At 46.7% G+C, this 11,368-nt stretch overlaps 1 protein-coding gene across 1 annotated transcript in view; it reads right to left on the bottom strand.

Moving 5' to 3' along the window:
• Positions 1-5,875: 5,875 nt before the first annotated feature.
• Lrrc1 (leucine rich repeat containing 1) overlaps positions 5,876-11,368 on the bottom strand; it is a 122,075-nt gene continuing 116,582 nt past the window's right edge. The window contains exons 12-14 of the mRNA XM_041679849.1: positions 9,900-10,072; positions 8,707-8,843; positions 5,876-7,046 (exon numbers count right to left, since the gene is read on the bottom strand). Coding sequence (XP_041535783.1) covers positions 6,888-7,046; positions 8,707-8,843; positions 9,900-10,072 — 469 coding nt within the window. The 3' untranslated portion in view covers positions 5,876-6,887. The remainder of the gene's footprint in view (positions 7,047-8,706; positions 8,844-9,899; positions 10,073-11,368) is intronic.

Genomic DNA, 11,368 nt, shown 5'->3' with positions numbered 1-11,368 from the left:
GCTCACCCACAGGTAAGTACAGTTCCTGTTTCTGTTAGCTCTTCATCCAGCGCCATCAGTGAGCACATGTCAAGGAGAGCCTAAGGGTCAGCGAGTGGGAAGGGAGAGCAAAACCCACTGAGCAGCAAGCCTGCGCAAACCCATTTTCATGCTGTTCTCTACAAAGCATGGTTTTGGGGGAGTGGGAGCCTGGTCACAAATGAGCTAATGGAAGTGGAAGTCCGGGGAAAGAAAAGAAGGCCTGCCACGGTCACATCAAGTTTCCTGGCGCCTGAGCAGTGGTTCTCTCGGTGTGGCCCCCAGATCTGCTGCAGCACCTGGGCATTTGCCAGGACACATTTGGGGCTCCAGCCTCACCGACTGAATCAGAGATTATGAACAGGGCTCCATAGTTACTGGCTTCAACATCCTAGCAGGTGATTCTAACACAGGCCCCACTTTGGGGAGAAAAAGATTTGCTTATTTTACCTTAATACCTTTAAGAAGACACCGTCAAAGATGCCAGGGCATCCAAGTGGGCCAGAGGGGCTCGGTCACACTGAGCTTCCTGGTGAGAGCAAGTAGTATGGGCGAAGAGGACAACCGGAGCCCTAATCTTTCTTGCCATTCACATTGCACCAGCTCATCCCAAACAGACAGTCACTACTATGGGTAGCTGAGGACTGAGCAAAGAAGCCCACCAGACTTCACTCTCGGTACCATTGCTTCAACTATCCAGGGCCTGGTCTGCTGGGCTTGAGAGCCCAACAGATGGCAGGTGATTCTGCCAGTGTGCAGTTACCACAGGTGACAGTTTCAGGACGTCTACCTGCTCACAGTTGTCAAAGGGAGGACGGTAAACAGTGTAGGACGGTGGGCACCTCAACCGCTGCCTTTTCTACACTGCACCCCTTTCAAGGAGGAACACGGATGGGGATTAGCTCGCTGTCAGGCCTCTGCAAAGGCCTTCCTGTGTGCATGTGCGGCCATCCATCAGCAGAAAGGTGGAGTGGGCCCTCCCACAGCGTCTGTGGCAATGCTCCCGACCCTCAGATGCTCCAAAATGATTAAATTCATAGGCAACCATAACTCAGCAGACCCAGCCCACAGCCTGGTCTCGAAACTTCACAAACTATTACCGAAACTCACCGCACCCATTATGCCTCTGGGCCAACGGGCAGGACAAAAATTCAGGAAGAACTTTCAATGCCTGGACAAGTAAGCCTGTTGTTTTGTTTTTCCATGCAGTGCTGAGCTAGGTTTAAACAAACAAGCACTCACGCCTCCAGCTGGAGGAAGGGCAGCAAACAGCAGCCCCATGTGGGAGCACCAGACAGGATGCACAGGGGACCGAAGAGCCCACTTGTGGTAAATATTTTCTCAGATGTTCAGGGTAGCCCACTCAGGCAGCTTTTCCCCAACTATTTTACTTGAGTCAGTACCTTGACGACTCTAGTAAAAGACATTAGACTCCAGCAGCCGTCTAGAGAGACATTTCTTTTCTCTGGATCATGCACTATCGGATCCAGGGTGTCTCCCCTACCACACCCGATGACAGTCTGGTCTCTTGACTTGTGGAGATTGCATGAAGCTTTCTCTTTCTACCAACAGGCAGAAGAGCTGGTCTCAGAGAAAGTGAAAGATGAGTAGTCCCGCAAGCTTTTTATCTTGCTCCTGCTTCAGTAAGAAAGTCTCTACACAAGAGCAATACCGTTAGCAAACCTTCCACATCAAGCATTTTCAGAGGCAGACTTCAAGTAAGAAACCCTCAGTACCAATTCTCATCCTCTAACTGCAGGAAGGTCAAGATGAATTGTGTAGCTCTCCTAGTACCTGACTTTTCTCTAAGATTAAAAGTAGTGATGATTAACATATATATATATCCATTTCTAAATGATTGGCCCACTCCAGAGCTGCCTGCCACTATCTGGGACATGCTAATTCTGAGAGCAGGTTCCTAAGCCGCCTCTCCAGCTAAGGTGGAAACATCCATTTGTTCGGATCATGCACTAACCAGGTGTTATCTCCCAAGTTCCTTACAGGATTCGCAGCACTGGGGACGGCTGACTATCAGCCCCCGTAGGGATTTTGCAGCACTTAAATAGGACACCATGGTGTGGAGTGTGCGAGAGGTGGGCGTGACCGATCACTATCAGATATAACGACGCCCGGTTCTGCAAAAATCGCATGCAGTTCCATGCCAATGTCTGTCCGTAATTTAGGCCCACATTACTCGAGTACATTCAGACAGAAGCCTCCTCGCCACTATAAATACGCCTCTAAATGTAACTGCAGGTTCACAGCTGTGGCTGGAAGAGGGCAGGAAACGAAAACAAAATTGCCATGGCAGATGCAAGTCAGCAGAGGAGCAAATTTAAATTCCGACTTTGATTTCCAGCTTGATGTTGGGCTTATTTATGAAATGGCTTGAATCTTAATTCACGGCTTTGCCGAGAGAAACTGTGATCTCCTCCACAGGGTCATTTAGGAAAGCACAGTGTGTTCAGTTAGCTTGGTTGGGAGGCACCTGGAGGCGGCAGCCATGTGTCTCTTACCTAACCAGCAGCAGCCATCATTGTAGAAGTTAAATGTTGATGCCTCAAAAGAAAGAAAAAAGAAATCAACCCCAGCAGATTCTAGTCATGGTGACTGTCAGCCTACTCTCATGGTTTAAAATTACGGTCCTTTTGGGCAATGGGCGAGAACCAAAAACTTCCCTGCAGCCGCAGCTTAGCAGGCTCCCCAGCAGGTTCTTCTTGTTGGTCTCCCTTTCCAGCCAGCTGCCTCTGCTTTTGAAACGCCCAGCGATGCAACTCCACCCTCCCAGCGCAGGCTGCACGAGCGTGCGCATCCATCCTTTCCAGGGGGTTTTCTCTATGATGAGCCTTTTAAAGCTACTTCCCCGCCTGACCCGGTCCAGTCTAGGAGTTCCTTTAAGAGACAGAACATAGTTCGTCAAAAGGGAGATCATAAAAAAAAAAAAAAAAAAAAAAGGCCAGGGCTAGAGTTAATAATGAGTCCCACTGACTTAAAATATAAAAGTGAGGTCAAGGCAAAATGCAAACGATTTTTGTGAGAGTCGCCCTCCCTGCCTACCCCCCTCCCCACTGCCCTGATCAAGTATTTAATGGTTTCTTCATAAAAACTTTCCAGACAGCAGGGTTTCTCTGTGTAGCCTTGGCTGTCCTGGAACCTGCTCTGTGAACTCACAGACCTGCCTGCCTCTGCCTCAAGAGTGCTGGATTCAGAGACATGGGCCACCACTGCCCAGCTTTAAGAGCAGTTTTATGTCCAGGAAAAATGAGGAAGTTTGAGAGACACCACTGGGAGTCTGACCATTAACTAAACTAATTAAAATGCACTTACCATCAATTAGTCACCATAGTGCAAGTCTACAACCCTAGCACCAGGGAGCGGAGGCAGGAGGACTGTCAGCGTGAAGCCGGCAAATTTTTGCTGAGCTACAAAGCAAAAAGTCCCCCTCATATGACATGGCAGCCTGTATCTAAAACAACAGGAGAGATTGCAGGTAAGGTGACCAGTAGTGCGTGCGCCTGAGGATGCCGCCTGCCTGCTCACATACCGCTAGCCGGTATGGATCGCGGAGCTAGTGACATCACTATCACAGCAGCAAGGCCTGTAATAACAGCAACCATCAATTTCCTGACAGCGTGTGCTCCCTCTATTCCACTTAGTCCCCCTCAAAGCTATTAGAGGCGAAGTCGCTTAATCAAATCCACGTGACATGGCTGGGATTCAAACCCATGATTTCATTGGCATCTTGACTCAAAATTAACTCCAAAATGGTATTTCAAAGAGAGTACACTTAGGTCCATCTTTTCTTTCCCGTCCTTCCTTTCTTTTAAGCACCCGCGTGGTCGTCTTTTTCTTGCATATATAGTAAAACATAATTTTAAGACCTTTTCAAACAGCAAGCCTTTTGATTTTGTGTTGATAACTTGGTGAAGGTGAGTGACAGACATGGCAAGACCCATCAGGGAACTCCGGGGTGTCTTCAATTTCCCACCATCAAAAGCTGAGGGCTATTTTAAAACATTGTTTTGATTGGTTCTTTGAAAAGCTGGGTGCCCATGGCACAAGGAGGGCAGTTTCACAGGGACAGGACTGGCTTTTCAGAGTCACTTCCTGACAGACATGGTTTCCCCGACCTTCGTCCATCCATCCATTCGTCTTCATGGGTATGGCAGTCTCCCAGAGGATGGCACAAGGGCCGCCGGGCGAAACGGCTGGTGTTCCTGCGCTCACAGATAACCGTTGGTACTCTCAGAGCTGGCGGGTTATCAATATTTCTTTAGAATCTGCGAGAAAACCACCATGTTGGTAATGGTTGGGCAGTCTCCTGCTGGTCACCACTTGCGTCACCAGTGACTATCTCTCTTTGACTTTATGTCCTCTAAGGTTGTGGGCTTTGTTGTTTTATCGCTTTAACCACGAGATATAACTCAGTTGATAAAAAGGGAGGAAATGAAAGATCGTGGAAGGAACGTAGGTTAGTATGTTCCTATAAACGTTATCTTTTCCTTCCTTTACCTACTACCCTCAGAGTGGAAGACGGAATTCCACCCCTTCCTAAAGGGAAGGGAGGGGCAGGGAGAAAAGTGGCGGTGACGACTAGTGACTGGTGCTGCCCACTCTCACACCCTGCCCCTGACACCCCGGCGAAAGGTCAGGAGCTTGGCTACTGAGCAGGAAGCTTTCCCCTTCCTAGAAAGCCTGGGTATCCCCAGGCTGGGGCTGCTGAGTTGGTGCTGACTGCACTGGAGAGCGGAGGCTTGGCTCCATCCCCCTGAAGTTTGAGAGTGCCACAGAATCAGCCAACATAAAAGGTCAAGATGAAACAAAACCTCTCAAGCCCCAAACTCAAACCAGAACAAACCAGCTGGGTGGACACGGCATAAAGGAAACGGGGCCGAAGGAAGCAAATAATCAGGCACAAAGCATTTCCTATGGCAATTCTCTCTCCTCCCCTGATCTCTGTGTGGCCCTACCTCCACCCATTCACTAAAGCCAGGATAAAACGGAGTGGATAAGTAGCGGCTTTTCTATGAAAACCACGAACAAAATACACCGGGAAAGTTTGGTTTGGTTTTCAGAGTCAAGATGACTCTCTCAAAGTAAAAATTCTCTATTTATATAGATTCGGTCCTTGAATTACAACTATCAGTTTTAAAATCAGAGTATGTCAAACTCTAAAAATGAAGAAAAGAAAATGGGTCCCTACCGATTAGTAGGCAAAGCTGAGAACCATTCAACACCATGCACTCTTCCTCCATGGTGTGAGGAATGCATGGGCACACGGGGCACAGCACAGTGGCGGCAGGTACTGACCTAAGCTGATGGACACAAGAGAAGGAATTGCATTTGCCTAGCTGTTAGCGGGTTTCCAAGGAGTCCAACTGGCCAGATGCCACAGCTCACAATGATGAACCCACACTGAAGGAGTTCTGGGCTCTGCCTTGTGTGGAAAAATGACTCATGAATGAAATCTCACCAGAAGCTCCTCAAAATTGGCTAAAACCTAGACACTCAGCAGACAGAAATACTCTACGCAAGAACTCAATTACCCGTTACCATTTTGAACACACAAAGTAATAATTTTTAAAAAGCTATATGGCCAATGTCCATGATGAGTTTATTTCACAGGGAACCCCCTTCCTCCCCAAAACCCCATGATTTCACCCATACCACATGGCGCCTGGCACTTTGCATGTCTCTTTCATCACAGCATACATAAAGAAAGCAGCAGAAACACATTAAAAACAGACCCCTTAACTTAACAGATTTAGAAGGAAATCTTGAAGCAGTGTTTTGCTATGCTTTGATTAAAACTATTTACAAATCAAAGTGCACTTGTATAAAGATAGCAACATTTCTATTGGGGTATAGGTTATTTTGCTTTATTGTGGTCTTTTATCTGGATATACAACTTTTAAAGCTTTCTTCAATAAAAGTCATTCTTCTGCAGTACATGGGTTATTGATCCACTGAATTTCTGAACCAGGCTTTTTTTTTTTCTTCTGCGCTTTTCTGCTGCAGATCGTTACACAAATGGCACACACCTTTGGTGCAGGCACAGTCTGGTGCTGCACTCAGAACTGAGGACGAGGGCGAGCATATGAAGTGACGTATCAGCAGCAGTCTAATCCTTTGGCTCATCTTTTCGAAGAAATCACCGGATGAAACTTACAAATCACTGATAAATTCATCTTTTTGGTTAAAAAATAAATCCATCTGGTATATTACTACTCAAACTGCAATACTGCTTTAAGATGACCACACTCATATCCCCATCTTGCTGCTCAAGGATGCCACTGTTTACAACTGGTGTGACAGGACAGGATACAGTAAGGCACGAAGTGGATGGTACAGATAGAAACGAATACGTTAGGCCTAATTTGCTTTTCTCCACAAATATGAAAATATGTACCGTCTTCAAGATAAAGTAACAAAGAAATACATAATTTTTGTTACGAAATACCTATACAAAATTTTAAAATTTACACCATCTGAGCTGCCAAGAAAGGTTAAAAAAGTATCTTTTTCTCCCATACATAAAGCTTCCTCTCATCAGTCGGTCCATGAGAACTTAGGTTCAAAATGTCCAGCACTCAATGGAGGGAAGAGGGCCGTAATTCCCCTTCCTGCTCTAACCCCGACATAAGACAACAACGAAGGTCAGATATTGACAGTAGTGTATTCTACTTATTATGAACAACTGGGATTGAGAAACAGTGGGTGCGATGGGTGACTGAGGGATGCGTAAGGCACTTTGTGCAAGAGCGGCATCCTGGCACGGGGACGGTAGACACGAGGATGGCAGGAGGCTCCACGGGCGCACAGCAGGGAAGACACAGCAGGTAGAACTCAGGGGCGAATGCTACACCTTGCTACACCGACGTCGTCACTCGGTCAATGGCGTGGTTGACCTCGTTTTTGTTGGAATCCAGTCCTTTAGCAGCATTCATGTCGTTCCGTAAATTTTCCACCGTCTTCTTCAAGTTCTTTAACTCCCCTGGGTGTGGCGTGGCTCGCCTCTGAAGAGTTCTCTGCAAGCAAACAGAGGCCCGAGTGTCTGGTTTTATCCACTACTGTGTCAGAGCATTAGCATTCCAATACATAGTTTACAGCTTCAGAAACCCGCGACCCAGGGAAGCAGCTTTCTTCCCAACTCTGTGCACTCATGGGCTGCCCACCCAGAGCCCACAGAACAGTGAAGGAACATCGCAGTCATGATGGAACACATTACTTTTAGAATAAAGGAATACATTTAAAAATATTAGTATGAAATAAGTTTCTATGTGTTGATGGAAATTTTAAGATATAATTATAGAATAAAGAAGAAAACCAAATAAATGTCCTAAATTAAATTTACTAGAATGCTCTTCTGTTACTCAGAGTGGCTCTGGTTTCCTTTACCCCTCGAGGCTCAGGGGCTGAAGAAGAGAAAGCAAAGAAGAAGGCTTTACTGGTGGGACTGCTGTGCCATTAGCTGCCCTGATGAAAGAACAAGCTCTTCTAAGAAAGACCACAGCGCTGAGAGTAAGTGACAGGGCTGAGCAGGCAGAGCATCTCCGCCTCAATTAATATCTGGAAGCTCATTATCTCACAAAGCAGAGCGACCTATCTCGAGCACATTAGCCTAACAAAGAGCATTGCCGAGGTAGTGAAACAACCACTGAAATAGCTGCGCTCAGGACCGTCGGTGGGAAGCATTAAAGAAACACCGACTTTGAAGTTCCTTCACTGTGCCTTGTTCCCACTTTTCTCCCTACTGAGCCCCCTCTGGTGACAGCTGGACTACTAAAGACAAATTTAAAGTAGCCCTTGTCTGGGGGAGGGGTTGCAAACACCTCTCTGACTGCTTGTGAAAGCCCAACTGCTGGAGTTTAAGGAGCTCGTGTAGGGGCTGGAGAAACAGTGCAGGGGCGAGGAGCCACCACTGCTCCTCCAGAGGCCCCGGCACCCATGCTGGGTGGATCACGACTGCATGTGACTACAGCCAGTACCTGGGCACCCGACAGCTTCTTCCAGCCTCCCTGGGCAGCGTGCATACTCAGAGACACACATGCACACACGTGACGGAAAATGAAGAATCTTTCAGAAAAGAACCAGCCTCAGTATCAAGTTCAGAGCCATGACACAGTGTGTCTGAGAGACATGCTCAAATATGAACGGGAGAGCTGAGCTTCAAATATATTTCTGATTTCTAAATGGAAACTTGCCAAGATAGTTCAGCCGAGATCACAACACTCTACATAAGGGCCAAGGTGGTCCAATATGCCAGAAGAGAGATGTCTTGTATTGAGTCACACAATGACATGTGAACGGAATTAACGCAGCCCAGTCGTGAGCAGTACTGGAGATAGGAAAGGATTTCATTCACACAAGTGAGAAAAAGCAAGTGCCAATTTTAGAGAAAAATATGGGGACAAAAAGGGAAACTATCACAAAGAAATGAAGACACCAGGGCTGGAGAGATGGCTCAGTGGTTAAGAGCACTGGCTCTTCCAGAGGTCCTAAGTTCAACTCCCAGCAACCACACAGCGACTCATAACCATCTGTAATGAGATCTGACGCCCTCTTCTGGCCTGCAGGTATACATGCAGATAGAACACTATATACATAATAAATGAATAAATCTTTTAAAAAGAGAAAGAAAACCCACATTAGGTGCCACTGCCCTTGGATGAATGTCCACCCCCATACCGTTTCGCTTTCGTCTTCATCCTTCTCATCTTCCAAAAACCGGATTGCACTAACTCTGTGTACTGTGCGGTCATTCCAGGCATCCTCGGGGACGTCACTCACCAGGCTTTCCAGGGCACCGCAGCGAGGCAGGCTCTCTGCAGTGACAAAGACAACATCAGCAGGGAATGCTGGCTATGGGATTCGGAATGGATACACTATAATTTAGTGGCTCTCTGGTCAAAATCCACATCGAGGCCCACAGTGCCAAAAATAAGCAAGACAGACCACTGTTGCAACCTCCAACCCTCGCTTTCGGTTAAAATATGAAACAAGAAGCAAAAAGGCCTTGGCAGAACTGGTCCCCTATAAGGGAACTCCACTGGGACCCTCTGAGGGATGTGCAGAACTGGGGTGCTAAACGTTTCATCACAGAAGGTTAAAACACACTAACAGTGCTTTGTGGCTCTTTTCACAAAGGAAGTGCAGCTTTTTGCTTTGTTTTTGATCATGGTATGGCTGCAGCTGAGGGAGGCTGGTACTCTCCTCTTTCATGACACTTTGTTACACTTTCCTGAGGCCAGCAAGATCACTTTGGAGTGTTCCAGCTCAAGGGATTCTAGTATTCCTACCAAACCCATCTCTCTCAGCAATGGATTCATACCATCATTTTGATATGTGTGTGAATATTCTTAAATCACAAAATTTACAAAACTAAGATACAATGACTCAAAATAAACAGTTCACTGGTTTAAAGATACTACAGCAATGGTGTTAACTGGGAATCCTCCACCATCAGTCTGGATTTAAAGATACTGTAGCAATGGTGTTAACTGGGAATCTTCCACCATCAGTCTGGATTTAAAGATACTGTAGCAATGGTGTTTACTGGGAATCCTCCACCATCAGTCTGGATTTAAAGATACTGTAGCAATGTTGTTAACTGGGAATCTTCCACCATCTGTCTGGATTGTAACAAGCTGATGAGCATTAAACTTTATCCTAGCTGTGTAATTCTAAACCAAAGGCTTGCTTTGGGAATTTCAGTCACGATAAACAGATGCTGAGTGATCTTTTCCTATAGAGATCACTTCCAGAGTAACTCAACAAGCACCTTTAGTAAGGCAAACTGAACAAAACATAAGCATGCTTGGGAAAAGGAGGCCCTGTGGGCAGACACTGGCTCCAGCTAGCAGTCCATAAGAGAAAATCACCTTGGCAGATGGGTTCAGAAGGCAGCTGAGGAAGAAGGACGCACGTTAAGATCTTCTCCCCTGTGGTGCGGTCTGTGTCCGTCTGGAACGTGAGGAGAGGCTGCGACTGATTATCAGAGAGCCACAGGGCCTTTAACTTGAGGGTGGTCAGCGACAAGGGTAGATGACGCAACCTGCCATATTAACAAGGGATGTTATAGCCTGAAATGTCGGAGAACTGACTCCTGCCAATACTAACGGGAAGAAAACAAGAGCCCTTAGATGCAGTCCAGAGGGTACAAAGACACTATGATCATAGATTGGTGACTAGGGTCACGAGTGAGGTGCCCCCGTCTCCTTGCTGCTACACTTCTCTCCGTAGGCCCTCCAGAACATGGACTAAAGGAAGTATAAGACACCTACCTCTGAAGGCCTGGTGCTAAGCTTTCATTTGAGGAAAATAAACAGCATCACTAAAGGACGCATGCACAGTTCTTATGGCTGCACAGGGCTGCAGCGGTCCTCAAGGGCAGCAGGAAGGACAGAGGCAAGGAAAGATGAAGACTCATTCTGGCCCTGCCGTGCTTGCCATCTCTGGGGACACCCTTTCAGTGATCCCTTTCAACTCTGACCTTTCAGTCCCCAGTCACTCTCAGTTCCCAGACTCGGGTGATAATTAACAGTCACATCAGATTGTTTAAATCCAGATGAGAGACTCCACATAAGAACACTTTTTTAAATTATTTATTTATTATGTATACAATATTCTGTCTGTGTGTATGCCTGCAGGCCAGAAGAGAGCACCAGACCCCATTACAGATGGTTGTGAGCTACCATGTGGTTGCTGGGAATTGAACTCAGGACCTTTGGAAGAGCAGGCAATTCTCTTAACCTCTGAGCCATCTCTCCAGCCCCCATAAGAACACTTTAAAAGATGAAATGTGAGACCTGGATATTTGGTGTCTCTTTTTGCTTGCACCAAGATTTCGTAGATCACGACCATCAAAATGTCCTTCATGAAAGTAGCCACGGGTGGTGGACTTGATATCTAACAGTGTAAATTGAAATAATCCCTTTCCTCCCCAACTTGTTTTTGGTGAAGGTGTCTATCACAGCAACAAGAACATAACTAATATGGAAACTGGTGCCAGGATAATGGCTCGCTGCTGTGACAGGCATGAGCATGTTTTTTTGGGGGGAGGACTGTGGGAGTGTTTGGAACTTTGGACTGGGAGTTACACTGAATAGTTCTGTGAAGGTTGGAAGAGAGCCATGTTGAAACAGTGCAGACAACAGTGGTCTGGCTTGGGGAGCTCCAGAGAGAAGAACGAGGCTACCTGGAGCATTTGGTGGGAACTGTGAATTAAGAACCTGTGGTTCTGATCAGCTTGGGATGAAGAATCGGATACGACTAACAAATGACCGGAGCCACTGAGGTGAAACCTCTGTGTTACTGGAACAATCGATACTGGTTAGCTGGAGCTGAGAAG

Source organism: Microtus oregoni, unplaced genomic scaffold, assembly GCF_018167655.1.
Source record: "Microtus oregoni isolate MIOR12 unplaced genomic scaffold, Mior012 000032F_ref0000030, whole genome shotgun sequence".
In the NCBI taxonomy this organism is placed as follows: domain Eukaryota; kingdom Metazoa; phylum Chordata; class Mammalia; order Rodentia; family Cricetidae; genus Microtus; species Microtus oregoni.
This window is presented reverse-complemented; position numbering and strand designations above follow the sequence as displayed.